The sequence below is a fragment of the Eucalyptus grandis genome, chromosome 8 (assembly GCF_016545825.1).
Source record: "Eucalyptus grandis isolate ANBG69807.140 chromosome 8, ASM1654582v1, whole genome shotgun sequence".
Lineage (NCBI taxonomy): Eukaryota > Viridiplantae > Streptophyta > Magnoliopsida > Myrtales > Myrtaceae > Eucalyptus > Eucalyptus grandis.
Window position 1 is genome coordinate 26780943 of NC_052619.1, and position 17133 is coordinate 26798075.

The 17133-nt window shown below is 40.9% G+C and overlaps 2 protein-coding genes across 13 annotated transcripts; one reads left to right on the forward strand and one right to left on the reverse strand.

Annotated features, from left to right (window-relative positions):
- Nucleotides 1-4622: 4622 nt before the first annotated feature.
- On the forward strand, nucleotides 4623-7235 carry LOC104457351 (probable cellulose synthase A catalytic subunit 9 [UDP-forming]). The gene is given in 7 exon segments (XM_039299321.1): nucleotides 4623-4749; nucleotides 5190-5283; nucleotides 5286-5462; nucleotides 5690-5886; nucleotides 5988-6338; nucleotides 6444-7031; nucleotides 7120-7235. Coding segments are annotated over 6 exon segments (1413 nt in total). The 5' UTR covers nucleotides 4623-4737; the 3' UTR covers nucleotides 7026-7031; nucleotides 7120-7235.
- A 692-nt stretch (nucleotides 7236-7927) lies between these two features.
- On the reverse strand, nucleotides 7928-14916 carry LOC104457352. Of its 12 annotated transcripts, XR_005545280.1 has the most exons (11): nucleotides 14423-14873; nucleotides 13548-13728; nucleotides 12445-12876; nucleotides 11748-11816; nucleotides 11269-11327; nucleotides 11031-11115; nucleotides 10786-10874; nucleotides 10616-10699; nucleotides 10052-10478; nucleotides 8807-9303; nucleotides 7928-8727 (listed from the first exon to the last, which is right to left on the reverse strand). XR_005545280.1 is itself a non-coding variant. In XM_039298967.1 (4 exons), the coding sequence occupies exons 1-3, from the start codon at nucleotides 14480-14482 to the stop codon at nucleotides 12608-12610; spliced, it is 510 nt and encodes a 169-aa protein (XP_039154901.1). In that variant the 5' UTR covers nucleotides 14483-14876; the 3' UTR covers nucleotides 9234-9303; nucleotides 11748-12607. The 12 variants fall into 12 exon arrangements, 1 of the variants encoding a protein (XP_039154901.1); XR_005545289.1 differs by having other exon boundaries at nucleotides 11295-11327; nucleotides 11748-12876; nucleotides 14423-14916; XR_005545288.1 differs by having other exon boundaries at nucleotides 10616-10696; nucleotides 11748-12876; nucleotides 14423-14916.
- Nucleotides 14917-17133: the final 2217 nt, after the last annotated feature.

Sequence of the window (17133 nt, forward strand, 5' to 3'; positions counted from 1 at the left end):
TTTTAAATTTTTTTAATTTTTAAATTTTTTTAATTTTTTAAAGAAAAATAGCTAATTTCTAATTTTTAAATATTTTTTTGGATTTTCGAAATTTTTTTAAATTTTTAAATTTTTTAAATTTTTTTAAAAGAAAAATAACTAATTTCTAATTTTTAAATATTTTTGGGATTTTCGAAATTGTTTTCTTCTCTTTTTTTTTAAAGATTTTTTAGACTGACCGGGTCGGGTCCGACCCAACCAGGCTCGCTTGAGGACAGACCGGACTTGGGCTCGATCCCGAGGGCCCAAATCCTCTCTTTTTTAAAAAAATAAAAAATAAAAATACTTGCGGTGCCCACCGCCTGGGTGCTGATTCCGGCGGTGGACTTGCACGAGGAGAGAGGCGAGTGGGCGGGTCGCACTGGTCCAGCTCGCCGCGCTCCCCGGTCGGGATCGCTTAGTCGCGACCAAGGAGCCGCGATGGTGGGGAAGACAAGGGGAGGGGCACCGGCGATCTGGGTTGGGGTCGCACGCGGTGCCGCCGTGCTCGGAGGGACGCAGCCGGCTTTTCGGCGACGGCGGCAGAATTCCGGTGACTAAGAGGCTAGCCAGACTCTACACAAAGGAACCGGGGAGGAAGAGCCCGCTTGGACATTACGGCGAACGGGTAGAGGGCATGGGCAAAGCAGGGGGGTTTCGACCTAAACCGAACCCGAGGCGGCAACAGCGGTGACCAGCAAGCAAAACAACAATAGACAGGAACCTAAGGGGGACCTACGGAGGCCGGAGCTCGCCCGAAACGGACGGAACGAACTCCGGCCAACTACGAGCTCAAGATGCACACCAGGTGTTCGATGAAATGCCAACCTGAGTTTCGACGAGAATGGCAGCTTGGAGACGCGTCTGCGACGGCGGCAGCAGCGATGGTCGCCCGAAGATGCGTCGGCGGCGGTTGCAGCGGTCGGGAGACGTGTCGACGGCGGTGGCCTCGGCGAGTTTCCCCTCCTTGCTCTCTGTTTTCCTCGCCCTCCACCCCTCTCGTTTTTTTTTTCTCTCTTTTGGTTCCTCTCGGTATCCTCCTCTTTTTCTCGATCCCCCTATTTCTTCCCCCTCGTCTGTTTTTTTTTTTTTTTTTGGTGCAGATCTCTCCTTGCTTCTCTTCCTTTCGCTCGCGTGTGCGCGCGAATCGGCTCCGCGTGCGTCCGAATCGGCTTCACGTGCGTCCGAATCGGCTCCTCCCAATCCGCCGACCTGCCAGCGACATGATGCTGTCTCCTCTGCCCTTCCCGCTCTCGCTGCCGCCATTTACCCAAACGGATAGCCGCTTCGCTTCGCTGGTTCCCCGTGCAGAAAATGGCTGAGGGAGAAGACAACGGGTGGGCTGGGGGCCGGGCCAGAGGGAAGAAGAGGGCTGGGCCGTGTGAGGGGAAAAGAAGAAAAGAAAAAAGAAAAAGGAAAGGGAGGGTTTGAGCCCAAGCCCACGCAGGGAGAAAATAAAAGGAAAATGGGCCGGGTCGGGCAAAAGCCGGATCCGGCCCGACCCTGACCTCACAACTCTTTTTTTTTTTTTTTTATAAAGGAAATTAATAGCTAAAATTTTTTTATTCTGATTTTTTTATTTAATTTTGATTTTGATTTTGATTGATTTTTTTCTTTTATACTATTTGAAAGATAAAAACTAGGTGTCAACATCAAGTTGCGATATTGACTCCTTAATGCTGTTGGCTTTATTTTGAATCATGTCATCTAGAAACTTCATTATTTAGTTATAAGTCAAGTTTTCAAAGAGATGATGGGTTTATCATCATTTTAGTCTGTATTGGTAATTAATGATTATTCTTCTTGATAAATTCCTGCATGTAGTGTAGAAATGACTATACTATTATAATAATAAGGTATCCTCTAGGAAATGCACAGGGACGACTTGCTTTGCCTCGAAGGGCTTGCTCAAGCCCTACGTGTATTCAATAAGCAGGAGGAGACACCTCAATACAGTCTTCGTAACATCAGCAGGGGATCAATGCTTAAGATGCATGTAAAACCAGAGGTACTGATATGTTAGGATTGATCTGTCTAGATTGATCTATGCTGGAATCATTTATTACTTGAGTGACCATTTATGTGTTGCAGACCTCACCTATCCGTCCATACGTTGTTTCTGCTATCTTAAGAGGGATAACATTTGATGAAGCCAGTTATAACAGCTTCATTGATCTTCAAGACAAGCTCCATCGAACATTTGCCGGTATTAATTTTTGGATCTTTAACATGCAGCATAATACCTGTTTTCCTTCTCTATTTCAAGATTTCAGGTTTGAGAGGGAGTGGCGGGAGGACAACACATTTTTGGGAAGCTTTTACTGTGTTCATTTGAACCTTAAATGTAAAGAAGAGCGACCGTTATCTTACATTGAGATGCAACGTCCTATATGGCTTGTCCAGAGCAATGGTTTTAAAAAATTTCCAGCATGCAGCCAATTGTCTTTGCAAGCGTGCATTTTAGTGTGATACAAGAATGTTACTTTATAAATTAAAGATGTGAGGGAAGCATTATTTATTTTTATTTTTTTTTAAATAAGTCATGGCTTCACTGTTGCTTATGCTCTATATGCTCAGTAGGGGCCATATATATTATTACCCTTAGGAGGGCTTTAAATTGTGAGAAATGCCTGGATGTGAAGAGAGGACTCCGCTGAGTTGTTTTGAATAATTTGGTGAAGTGGTGATGATAGATATGTTGCTTGAACTAGTTTTCATTCTCGAGATCTATATTCAATTTGATATTTTATTTGCATGTAATAGATGCCCAGCCCTCAATCCCTCCACTTAGTACAGCAGATGCTTGTGCTTATGCTAGATCCTCAAAATGTTCTGCTTGGATTGACATGCTCGGATTCTCTCGATATTTTAGGCGAAGAACACTGGTTGCAATTGGGACTCATGACTTGGATACGCTAGAAGACCCCTTCAGCTATGAGGTATGTGTTTGAACTAATCGCCTAAACTAGAATCTAAAATGAAGAATTCTGCACATGTCCTACTATCCTCGCTTGAAGCTAAGGCCCAGCTAGAACTTAAATGGAAGGTTTTCAGATTGCTGGCATAATGGATCTTGTCATGATAGAGTGTTATCCGGGCTGGAAGCTTGTGCTCACCTATTCTTTCCTTTTTTCTCTCTATATATTTAAATGCCTGAAGGATTCCCTCTTGAAGCTTCTTTCTTTCTACCCCACACTTTGCCTCAGCATCTATTACATGTTTTCGAGGAGTTGCAGCTAGCTAGATAAGCTTTGACCAGTTCAAGTTTTGTCATCCTCTGAGCTTGTCCCAGAGGATGGTATTACTATATATATCCGAGATACTCTATTTTGATCCCAAAAATTCATAGTATTATGTTTCCCCATCAGGAGTGCTCATCTACTAGATAAAGCATAGACGTAAATAGACATGACAAGGAATTGCACATTTGGTTTAGCTTAATATGTATGAGTCATATATTTGCTACAGCTAAATGTTTCTTCTTAATATGTCAAGTTATATATCTGCTACGGCTAAATGTTTCTTAGAGCAAAGTATGATAAAAGGTTACGATAAGTGCGGCGTATCACCGACTCATGTTCCTTTTCCTTTGGTCTCAGGCTTTGCCGCCTTCTAGTATAAGTTTCGTCCCGTTGAAGCAAGTAGTTTCATGATAAAGATTGTATTTTTCTGTTCATGCATGTGCCATGAGTCTGATCTGTAGTGAAGATCTATGTATTTGTAAGGATTTTGTTAACTGTTCTCTAGGGGCAATTCTTAAGTAGTTGATTAAGAAATTTTTATGGTTTTCAATTGGATGCACAGATTGTTCTTGTGGTGTTTGTAACTTTTTCTTTGGAAAGTGAATCATATTAAATAAGTATGCTTAACAAGTGCCCTTTTGTTAACAGTGCTCTAAGGAGACTTACTAAGTAACTAAAAAGGAAATTTTGTAGTTTCTAATGCATTAGCGTGTTATTTCTAATTAATATTTTGCAAAGTGAATTATTCCAAATTAAGTATGCTTAACATGTCAATGCCACTTTTGAGTTCATGAGATTGCTTTCATTTATATATTTGTTTTGTTTTCTCTACCAACTGTGATTGATGTGTTGGCTGATCGCGCCTTAGTTTCTGTTACGATATAAGGTGAAGAACAGAGCTGATGAACTAATGGAATTTTAGAAGGTGGGTCCTCAATAGCTGCTCCTTTTAATGGTCTTTTTATAACTGTCATATTTGTTTTGTTACATATATCTTATGCTTGGAACTTGCTTATTCAGTGTGCTAGTTGATATCTTCCTGTAAATGAAGAATTATATAATAGTTCCTCATTTTTGCCATGTTGTTTTACCTGTTTTCGCTACTTTGTTGCAGTCAGATTTGAAATTGAAGAAGTTCTTGCACATAATAGAGAACTCGCCTGTGTTCCCTGTTATCTATGATTCAAAGAGGTATCTTGGTTTCTTCATACACTCTTCTTTGTAATGTGAGTTCCATGTATAAATATGAAGTGTGTATATTGATGTTAAGGGAAAATAATAAATAACCACTTAAATGTAATGACATGTTGACTTAGTTTTGATTCAACCATTGCCACTTAAGTCATTAATCATCTTTATGCAGGTTTTCCTTGGCCAAAATGGTGACCGTGATGTTGAAGGAAATGAATTACCTCGGCTAGTTTATGTCTCTCGCAAGAAGAGACCTGGTTTTGATCATCACAAGAAAGCTGGTGCCATGAATGCTCTGGTATGAATCCCTGTCTACCCGAAGTACCTTTCAAAGTCTGGACTTACTTCTCAGCTGTTTATATCATCTCTCTCAAGTTGCTGAATTACCTGCTATTTTGTGAGTTGTTAATCAAGGTGCGGGTCTCAGCAGTCATCACAAATGCCCCTTATTTGCTGAACGTGAATTGTGATCATTATATAAACAACAGCAAGGCTCTTCGAGAAGCCATGTGCTTCATGATGGATCCAATTTCGGGCAAGAAGATATGTTATGTGCAATTTCCACAGAGATTTGACAGGATAGATCGTCATGATAGATACTCAAATTGTAATGTAGTATTTTTGATGTAAAGTAAACATATATATAGGCCTCATTAATATCGTAATGTTCTTACTTTCCTTTTTTTCAGAAAAAAGCAAATTATTCATATATACTTATGTCTATACTGTTGAATCCAGATAAATATGAAGGGTTTGGATGGTAAACAAGGACCAATTTATGTCGGAACTGGTTGTGTCTTCCGGAGGCAGGCTTTGTATGGATATGATGCCCCAATAAAAAGAAACCTCCCGGGAAAACATGTAACTGTTGGCCAAAATGGTGCTGCTTGTGTTGTGGGTCTAGAAAAAGAGGTAGGAAAATAAAGTCCGATGAGCAAAAGAAGACAGGGAGGAACAGGGAGGCTTCAAAGCAGATTCATGCACTGGAAAATATTGAAGAGGGAATTGAAGGTGCCCATTTTCTATCTAAATTAATCTTTTGACTTGCATGTTGTTCCACTTGTATCAAGTAGTTGATTTTCCAAATATATGCTTTATCTGAAATCTTCATTTTTTACGCTGCATTAATTTCTACGATTGTGATTTCACATAGTAGTCTTATGGCGCTTGCTTGTTATTTCTTATAATAGAAATGGATAGATGCAAAATGATACGTACTTTTTGGAACTATATTTCAGGTATAGACAATGAAAAATCATCACTAATGTCCCGACTAAAGTTCAAGAAGAAATTCGGTCAATCCCCAGTTTTTATAGCTACAACCCTGATGGAAGAAGGTGGTGCCCCAAAGGGAGCCACTACTGCATCACTTTTGAAAGAAGCCATTCATGTCATTAGCTGTGGTTATGAGGACAAAACGGAATGGGGAAAAGAGGTAAAGATCTTACAATTTCAGCAGAAGTCACTGCTTTTGATACTGTATCGAGATTGTCTACTTTGCATTGCGCTTATTGTCTACTTGTAACTATCCCTTAGGTGGGCTGGATATATGGCTCCGTTACAGAGGATATTCTAACGGGCTTCAAGATGCATTGTCTTGGCTGGCGATCTGTATACTGCGTGCCTAAGCGGCCCGCTTTCAAGGGTTCAGCTCCAATAAACCTATCAGATCGCCTGCATCAGGTTCTCCGTTGGGCTCTTGGAAAGGTTGAGATCCTTTTGAGCAGGCATTGTCCGATATGGTATGGGTATGGCTGTGGCTTAAAATGGTTAGAGCGGTTTTCTTACATCAACTCGGTCGTCTATCCTTTGACTTCCATTCCCTTGATCGCATATTGTACTCTTCCAGCCGTTTGTCTTCTAACAGGAAAGTTTATTGTCCCTGAGGTAAGTTCCAACACACTTCCAGGAGTTCTGTGCTTGCTCGAGCAATTGATTTTGCTTGATTGCAACAAGACCATTGCTGACTTTACCTTTTCAACATTGTTGCAGATGAGCAACTATGCTAGTCTCATTTTCATGGCACTCTTTATATCTATTGCGGCTACAGGCATCCTTGAGATGCGGTGGGGTGGTGTCGGTATCCACGACTGGTGGAGAAATGAGCAGTTCTGGGTAATTGGTGGGGTCTCCTGTCACCTGTTTGCTCTCTTCCAGGGTCTACTAAAAGTTTTGGCTGGAGTCAGCACAAATTTCACGGTCACGTCCAAAGCCGGAGATGATGGAGAATTCTCTGAGCTATACCTCTTTAAGTGGACATCACTGTTAATCCCTCCCTTGACTCTGCTCATCCTAAACATAATTGGAGTCATTGTCGGCGTTTCAGATGCCATCACTAATGGCTACGAATCTTGGGGTCCACTGTTTGGTAAACTTTTCTTTGCTTTGTGGATCATTGTTCATCTGTATCCCTTCCTCAAGGGATTCATGGGAAAACAAGATCGGTTACCTACAATCATAATTGTTTGGGCAATTCTTCTTGCCTCGATTTTAACTCTTTTATGGGTCCGAATAAACCCTTTCATTTCCAAGGACGGCATTGTACTAGAGGTGTGTGGATTGGATTGCAACTAGGATTAGGTGAGCCGGAATGTTGTAGTCACCAAAAAATTTACCTGTAGAAATTTTGTTGCTGTATTTTGCACTTGATTTTGTTCGTTGGTTGAAGACTCGAAGAGGAGGGCACCCTTTTGCAATTGGCGGTGGGATTCATCAATGAGAAGGCTCCTTGAAGGGTATATGTACAAAAAAAGGAAAATTGAAAAGAAGAAAGGAAAAGTATGATTTTTGGATGTGGGCCTTGAGTTGTGCAAAATCCTCTCGATTGTTTCCGCGTGTTTAGTGTTGCAATGAGGTGGATGAAACAAGATAGTTTGTAGCTCCGGAAAAGTAAAGCTCATAGTGCTACTCGAGAAATGTAGCACTTTTTTCAAGTGATGATCTATCTTTTTATCAATGCTAGCAGGGGCTGCTGAATCATACCGTTTCCGCATTTTCCGTTGTTTTCATACTCCAATGGGACAAGCGGGATGTTTCTGGAAATATTCTTGCTGCATATGCGAGCTTCTGCATTTGTTTTATATCAGTACTTAAAACTTGTTAGGCACCCCGTTCATGTGAACATGGTACACTTGCTGGGTGGATGGACTTGGACGTGGAGACGGAACCGATTATTGCACTGGTCATTAAAATTTGCATGCGGATGTCAAGTCTATTTTCAGAAAGCCGCATGCACTGTGCAGCGTGATCAGGGGATTAACTTTGTTAGTTAAGCTATGATGATTTTTCCCCATTTTAATAATTTAGATTGAGAATTAGGATTCTGTATTCTGTGTTCTTGCATTAGTATCTTCACGCAAAAACAAAGATGACAACAATTGAAGCTCGTGGTGTTTTACTTTAGTGAAGGGTGTCGCGCCAAGAATCCAACACAAGCGCACTTTTAGGACGTTCAGCCTGACTCAGAATTTTCGTAGTTCACACAATTGGCTGTTTTCCCGATAAGCTTCTGTCTTACAGGAGAAGATCGACTCGATAAAATGGAAATACACAGTTCGCTGTGGTCTTGTAACACGTCTCTTTCTTCATGTCAATTCCTAATTCAATATTTTCATTGCCATCACCTTGATAACTCGGATGACATTGAAATACATCTGAAGGAGCACTATCACTTGCATAAACTTTAGCACGTTCGTTCTCACTTGCATAAGGCACTAACATTTCCTCGGGCACTCCCATCTTCCAACTTCTCAAGATCGATATACTCTGCGATCATGGCAGAGACTTCCCACTCCATTGACTCTTTCTTGTTCTTGATTGTAAGCTCATTTACAGTTTTGGTAGTCAATGCCATGGTCGTCTGGTGTGTCTGTCCCTTCATGTTCCATAGCATGGGACTATTCTGACATAGCCATGTCCTCAGGATGCTCATCGTCGGTGACTCTGAGGACAGCTCCCCCGTCTTCTTTGGTTTTCAACGGAGACTTGTTTAAAAATTAATTTGTGCTTTCTTGAATTCCGCAGTTTGCTCAGCAGGATGATCCTCGTGATCTTTCAAACCTTCTACAGCAACTACTGGAGCATTTTCTCCCAACTTTGTGCTCCTTACCTTTACAGTATCGGCAATGTTTACATTTCAATTACTAAGTCTCGCTTCCTCGGTGTCTGCATCCACCTCACTTTCTGAGTTGTCAGCAAAGACAGGGCTCATTGTAAGTATGTCTGCTACTCTACTTGACTCTCCAAAGACTTGTTTTCTGCATTGGGAAACAAAACACTAATCCAATATAATCAACAAAGCAAATGTAGGAATTAAGGGTTTACATTATGAAATGAAGATGTGAATAAGTACTTACTGTGAATCAACGTATCTATGATTGATGAAACCGAAGAGATTTTAGGATATTTGCTCCTGTCTTGTTTCTAGATTTAATCTTTTCTAACTTCAAGAGGATTGTAAGTAGCTTCACTTCGTTTCACTCTCAGTATGACAATGGCCATTAAAACGGTTAATATCATAGGATACTATCACATTAAAACGGTTAATATCATAGGATACTATCCATGTTTTTTGCATAGCAATGTATACATACCCCAAAAATCAGTCCAGAGGACAACTCCGCAGTTTAAAAGGAAAAATAGCTATATAGATGAGTACCTTTACAGCAGCTGTACGTATAACAAGCAGCACAGCCACCATCCCCCACTCGTACATCAGCTTCAGCAGCCCTTCCAATGGCACAAACTGCTGCACTCAAACCAGCCCCAACTGAAAATGAGCAGTACCATCAAATGTCTTCACAGCCTCAGTTGATCTCAACACTATAACGAAGTCTGTCAATTCTCCTCCAGCCTGCAATCACCCTTGACTGGTTACTATTGACTGGAATAAGGATATCTCTACATAAAAATATAACACAAAATCAAACATTTCTTGCAGGGATAATCTTTTCATTTATGTATTTGATTTTTACTATTATTGTTGTTATCATTTCGGGAGGAAGGGAATCGACTAAAGATTTCTTTAGTTGATTTTTATGTTTTATGCAAGACTTCTTTGCTCGAGCTTAAGCCACACAGGCAGAAGCTATTAATGCAATAGACATGTTAACAGAAAGGGAACGATTATAAGTAACACAAGGGCAATCTCTGGCTCAGGGACTTCTCCCACTTCCACAAAAAAAGCAAAACACAAATTCAGAGAAAGGGAACAGAGATGCAGAAAGGAACTTGAAAACTCAATGGCAACATGGTAATCAAACAAAAAGTCCAAATCTCATCCTGAGAAATACTGTTCTTAGATAGAGTTCCAGAAAGGAGAAACAAATGGCACATTCCATGAAATAGAAGGATGACAGACCAGACATTTACAAAGGAAAATTCTCACGGAGACCGTGGAAATGAAGCAGACAATACGTCAAGCATTCCGGATGGAGTAAAAAATCAAATTGGTGTTTATTATCTAAACAATCATTTTGAGCACGTTGATTCACGTGGTTAATCTGCAGACTGCATGAAAGCCAAAAGCACTTGTTGGTTCCGACGCTTGGCCCTTAAGGTTGATGAAATCAAAATCCAGGTATATGATAAAACAAGCCTACCTGTGCTCCCCACCCTATTCCACATGAAGAAATTGCAGAAGGTGGAGACCATGAGCTGTCTTCCCTACGAGCAACCACAAGGCCTGTTCCAATATTGTAGGTTACCATCATACCAACTTTCACAACAGTAATTATCGCATACATGACTGTCTCGACCTGCTGATTTACACCACCAGATGAACACAAAATACACAAAGTAGTTTATGTAAATTCTCAACTTCCTTGGTCAGCGATGCTCCTAAATCAATTGCATTTCAAGAGCTCTTTCAAGCTGCTAGATGCCCACTGTTTTCTGTCACTTCCATACTGTGGAATATTTTCATGATACAAAACAAGCTTTGAAGAGTAAGTTCAGCAACCATGGTCGCAGTAGATGCATATTTGGATGAGTGTGGCACTAATGATGATGCCTCAGCTGTGCATACACCTGCCATATATCAATGACTAGTTTCTTAAGAACTTGAAGCATTTCTGAGGAGAAGTCTAAAACAGGACAAACCAAGCAATCAGAACGGTTTGTAAGGAAATAATGAGAGCAGTACACAAGGGACACATAGGACATACTGTCAAGCAAGAGATGACCCCTCTTGCATCTAGCCTGCACTCCGCTTGGATTTGTGCTTCGATTTCTTGTCTCGTTTCTTACTACTGCAAAGCATCAATCTCATAGGTTTCACATGCCAATTGTTATCAAGAATAAAAGAAATCAGAGGACAGGGGTTTGAAGGAATTACTCATCATGTGAACTAAGGCCCCAACAAGACCTCAGCTTCCTGTTGATGTGTTTCATATCTTTCTCAGAAGGGAATTTATATGTCCTAACCTGTATTCAGTCAGCAGCATGAAGAACAAATTAGAAACTTTTTATCAATACCTAGAACTTGGTTCACATGACTTGCATTTTCAAGTAGAATTGAGATCGCAAGACCAGTTATGCTTTTATATTTTGAGATAAATGCGAGAAAACTTGAGGATTTACCGAGGAATCTATCGCATTCAGATGCTGAATGAGCTCTGTGCTGCTGTGAATGGAATTTTGGCGTATGAGCATGTTCTCTAGGTATCTGAAAAGAAGCATAAATTTCAATTGACCCAATCATCATTACAACTAAGGTACCAAGAGAATCAGACCAACTGGCTGCCCCAATGTAGAGATGTCTATGGCAAGTAATTCTTATTGTTGGTTTCATAAAATAAAAAATTGAGTTGCTTTTAACCTTTCATAGTCCAGAACTCTATGCACCTCATTAGCATGACGCAAAGCCGCCAATGCCAGCTGCACCAGAAATCATAAAAAAGCCTTTAACAATATAACATGGGAGTTCAGCTACACCATCAAACTAAGGAGAAATTCTAAAGGATCTATTCAGTGAGGTAGAGACCAAGATCTTGGAAGCGCTCAAGAGTTATAATTTCCAAACACATCCACTATTACCGGTATTGCAGCCAACATTTCTAAAGGTTACAAAATTGCTCCTGCACCATATTTCTCTGTTGCCCAGATACCCATTTAACACGTTGAAGCATCTGACATGAGTTCAACTCCTTTTATTCGAACAAATCTATACTCCTCATATAGAGTATATAAACCTAATGGGAAATTATCCAAAAATTGAAAGCAAGTTGCCGGGCCTAAAAATTTGCTCATGAACCAAGTAAAAGTAGAGCTGTAAGAAAAGGAAAGTGCAAGAAGTACCTGTCCAGGAGGAAAGAGAAGTGGTGCATCAGTAACCACAATTTTGTCTACCTCCTCTTTTGCAGTTTGCTGGAAATGATCAAGAACCATAATGCAGAAAATTAGTGTGACATAAGGATATGAGCAGTCTATTTCCAAAAGTACACATTTGCAGCAGTAATATAAATAAGAAGAAGAATATAAACAGGAACATATAAAACGAAACAATTGACTTAATATACTGTTGAACGAAGATTCTATAACGCTTGGGTCAGAGGCTCTCACATACATAAGGCAGAAGCCATGTAATAACACTATTTGAAGTTCATCAAAAGCATGCAAATTTCTGAGCACAAACATCCCCAGCAGTATGGCGAAATGCCAGATGTCAGCTCAACCCACCTGCTTATTGTAGCCTTTAAGCTTAATTTCCTTCCAAGGGTCATGCTTCTCTAATGTCAAGCAACTAAGTTGATGCACATGGGGTGGTTTTGTGTTTACTTCCCACATGTTATACTTACAACTAAGGTTCTCACTCAGTTAGATCTGTTAAGAAGCGAATAAGTTTATTGAGGTAGATATACAGTTCCATAAAGTGCTAAAGACTGGCCTAGCACATACACAAATATAACAGGGCAACAATTTGGCATTTCTCAATTGCATGTTCATCTACAAACAGATACGCTCAATTTAACAACGGTTTAAGGCGATGACCCACTAAGCATATGGGGTGGTTGTTGTCATAAGGAACTGGCATCGAAAGCTTTCTCCCTTGAGTTAAGTTCCTCAATAGGTAAAACTCCGCTACAATTGAGAGGAGATCCTTCATCTCAGCCCCACTAGCTGCGATCAAGACTACCATCGGAGTTAATGGTTATTTTTTAATTTCGGACCAAATCTCCCATGAAATCTGAGAGAGCACTCTGAGTGGAAAATTGAAAGTTAGGGTAGACGAGAGAAGGAATGATGGTCAGGCAATGCATGTCAGTTTCCACTGAGTGAAGACCCGTTAAATCAGATACTAGAGACATATCTAGTCCAGCCTTTTCAGCACAACTCAATCCAGACATGCTAAACTCAAAGACTTCTCTCTGCATGGTGGATTGTTCAGCAATTCCGGTGCCCAGGGGCCCAGTAGTTGAGTGGACATCTGCAATCATAATAAATAAACCATTACTTGACCATCCCTCTCACGACAAGTAACCTGTTTAACTGCAAAGAGCACTGCAACACATGCCCTACAAAAGCTATATTGTTTTCTTTAGAAGCAGATCTTGGTTTCAGTGATCTCCTAAACCTATATAGATGGTTCAGCACTTTAGCCAGTTCTACCAACCTCAACAGTAATCCCCCATTTGTTGTTGAAATTCAGTTTCCATGAATTTTCTGACCATACAAATGCAAGTGCCATGAATAAATTGCTAGTTTCAGTTTCCATTAAGCGTATGATTCTACAAATTCGTGTGGCCTAATATAATTGCTTACACCATCAAGCACTTGCAAAAGGATACAAATTCATATTCTTAAGTAGTTTTGTGGTAAGATGATTTAAAACTGTAAGGGCGATAAATAATAATGGCCCCAAAAAATTTCATTATCTCTGTGGCATGAAGGGTGAGATTTTCATCAAATGAAATCAATGACTTGAAGCTTGTAATTAACAAATTTACATGAGAAATAAATTATACCCAGAAGGAACGCGAGCACTTTATTTCAAGGTCTCTCCTTTTGGACAAGCTGACATATAACGTGAATTGATTTAAAAATAAAAAATAAAAAATAAAAGAGAGAGAGATCTTCAACTGAGTATTAGGTGCATACCTTGCAAATCTAGAATCATGGGATCTTTCTCCACAGAATCAATCTGCACACACTGCTTTGCTGCTAACAGTACATATAGGGGTTCCACTGCCTCCTTGAATTGATTAGGACTGAGGGTCATGGATCCCAATCTTATAATGTCTTGTCTTGTCCTAGCAGCAGGCAAAATTGGCTGAAGATCCTGCACTTTCCATAATTAGATTTCCTGAATGCAGGATGCAAAATAACAAGGAACCGACACCTGACCAACATTAGCCATTTCTATAATCTAACATAGAACAAAAGAAAATCCCTAGCAAACATCACTGCACATAGATCTAAACCACCCTAAACAATTGAGGAGGTCAGAATCAACAAAGACAAAGCTTCGCAACGTGCAAGCACCAATGAAAAGCAAAATTTAATTGCAACTTCGCAGCACTCTTTAAACCCGAAATCACCAAGCTTGGAGCATCAAGCCACGGAGGTCAAGATGGAGTTGTAAAATTTCAATCTTTTAGACAAAGAGTGGTGAAAAACAAAAAACTCGTGATCAAGAGATCTTACATAGATGAATCTCCTAGAGAACCAGAGTTCTGCAACACATCAGAGGCCCAGTCAACGACGTGCACAGTGCAGCATCGAAACTCACAAAAGCCGCAGCTAACGACGAGCTACAGAGCTAAAACACCACACGACCCAATCAAAGACTGAACGCCAAGCAGCAAGCACGGAGCTGCCACGACAACAGAACAAAATCGACAACACCGCACAAGAATCAACCGACGGAAGCTATCCAAAGCGCTTCGGCAATCCCTAGGCACGAAACCCAGTTCGTTCCGATTCGAATCCGCGACGGACGGAATCGAGAGGAACCGAGAGAAGTCGAGACTCACCCTGACGACTCTGCTCGCGCCCTTGCTCCTGACCGAGAACGAGGCTCGGCGGATAACCATGCGAAGCCATCAAGTAGAGCTCCGCCATCATCGACCAAGAACGAGGCGAGGAGGGAAGCGCTTAGGGTGAGTGAAAGGGCTCGAGACAGAGAGGAGGGGGGCGCTTGGGGTGAGTGAGAGGACTCGGGACAGAGAGGAGAGGAGTGCTTGAGGAAGAGAGAGGCAGAAGCGGGAAGAAATAGCGCGCGCTCCGTTGAAAAGAAGAGAGAGAAAATGCAGCAGGCCTCTCCTTCTTCGCCGCGCCGTCGACCCCGCCCAAGTCCGCCGAGATCTCCCTCGCGACCGAGCGGGCTAGCGTCAGGGACAGCGCCCGGTCAGCGGCGGGGAGCCTGGTGCCGCTCGGGAACGAGACCGAGATGAACAGCGAGGCTTTTGGGCAGGCGGAGCCGGAGGCGGAGCCGGAGGAGGTGGGATGCGCGGAGAAGGAAACAGAGGAAGGCTCTGAGCGTTCTCGGTTCTTCGGTTCTTTTACGAGGAAAGAGAGAGAACCGGCCTATTCAAGTGAGGAGAGAGAGAGAAATTTTGAGCGGGAGGAATACGCTGACCGGCCTTTCTTTTCTGCAGGTGGAGCCGAGCCGAGCCAGCCGAATACCAGCCCTTTTCTCATTTTCCAGGGGGTCCCGCTCGGGACAGGTGTCGGTACCTGAGTGGTATGTGCGCGCCACGTCAGCGGATGACGTGCGCACCACAAACCATTGAATATTTTCTCCCTAGAAAGACATGGAGTACCCAGACTTATGGAGAGCTTGATACAGAGTTGATCACAAGTGATAATATTATTATTGTGAGATCGATTTCATAGATCCACCTGAGAACCGGATCAGACCGGCGGTCCGGTTCTCAAATGGATCCATGCAACAAACGGGTGGAATCTTGTTCTAATTTTTTGGAACCGGTCCTTAAGCGGGCAGTTCAGGTTCTAGGTCGGGAACTCGCGCGGACCATGCACACCCCTAATTTCACCTCTCCAGTTCCAAGTCTTCAACTTTCTTGCCTTTTCAATAAAATTTTGAAATCTTTCTCATCAAAGAGTTTTTCATTCCCTCCTGCCTCGACAACAGACAAGTTAAAGTCCTTGTTGATCCTTATACTGCTCTATCTAGAGAATATGCAAGAGTTGAGTATTCTACCTTACCATCATCTCCAATTTTCTACCTACTCCTTGAGACACCCAATCCCACTTGTTTAGCATATCTTTTATCGTACTCTTAAGGGATCCTCTACATAATCAAATACCATTCCTTCCCTCGGTTTTCTATCACATTTTCTTCTTTAATTTGATTTCAATTTGCTTCATCACCAATAGCTTTTGTCTCACATTCTTCATCATCAGATAGTGTGTCAATGTCCTGCATTTGTGGGGTTGATGCGCATTTTTCTTGCGTTTGCTAAAACTATAGAAAGCAAAAATTTTAGTATGACAATCAATTAGAAACATAGGTACACAAAAGATCGTAATCTGAGATTTTTTTCAAATAAGATATATGACGCACTAGTAGCTTATTCATATAATCGTAAATTGACACAATAGCTAATTTATTAATAACAACTTGTGCATTTTTTTTCCTGAAAATAGGAGCATATGGCGCACGAACTATATGCAGATCAAAGTCCTTTAACCATGTCTTCTATTTAATAAAAATATTACGATTGGTGGACGGAGGAGAAAAAATAGGTAGGACTCATCTCAGGCAAGCACAAATTATAAACATAGAGCAACAATAGTTAAAACGCATAAAACCCAACGCAAAAATGACAAAACCTAACACGTATTTCTCCTAAATCTTAAAAATCAAATAATCGTGGGGCAAAAAAGTCAACAGTTAAAGACTTTATATATACAAGCAATCCATTTCGTCCATGGGTGCCAGATAATTGGTTTGGTTTTTCTATTTAGTTTGTGTTGACACCTAAATTTTGGCGATCCATTTAGTCATTATTGCATAAAAAATTAGGGGTTAATTTTATCCCTGAAAAAAAAAAAAAATATTAATTGCATAGCTACATTTAGTTTGCATATTTTGCATTTTATTTACTTGAATCGGTAGCGGATGGGTCGAATTGGTGTTTCGGGTTTTAAATTGGCGAGGTCGACTAAGCCCATGAAATGAGCAAATTAGCCCAAGCCCATTATTTTTTGCAAATCAATTATCTTGTGAAAAATTGAAATTTGATGCAATATTCTGATGATTGTTTTTGAAGATTGAGAAAACCGCATTGCAATATCATCTTTATCAATAGGCAATAAAATCATTAGAGATATTCAAGAGATAAGGAAAATAAGAAGATTTTGGGTGATCGGGAGGTTATAGATTATCTTCGTGTATATTGAAAAAAACGAGATAAAATTCTACGAAGATTACCTATTTTCACCTATAAAAAGCAATCAGGTATGTGGAGAAGGGCGGGGTTTTTTTAAAAAAAAAAATAAGAAAAGAAAGAGGAGGAGGAGTTTCGTTTCTGCAGAAAGAGAGAAAGAGAAAGAGTGCAGGGAAAAGTTAAAAAAAAAAAGGAGAAAAGAGGAAGTGACGTGAGAGGAGACAGGAAGAGAGAGAAAGAAATAGGAAAAAAGGAAGAAGAACTGTTCTTCTTCCCCGGTGGTCTCGACCGCTACCCGCACCCCGTGCCGACGCCCCCGCCTGCCGCCTCCG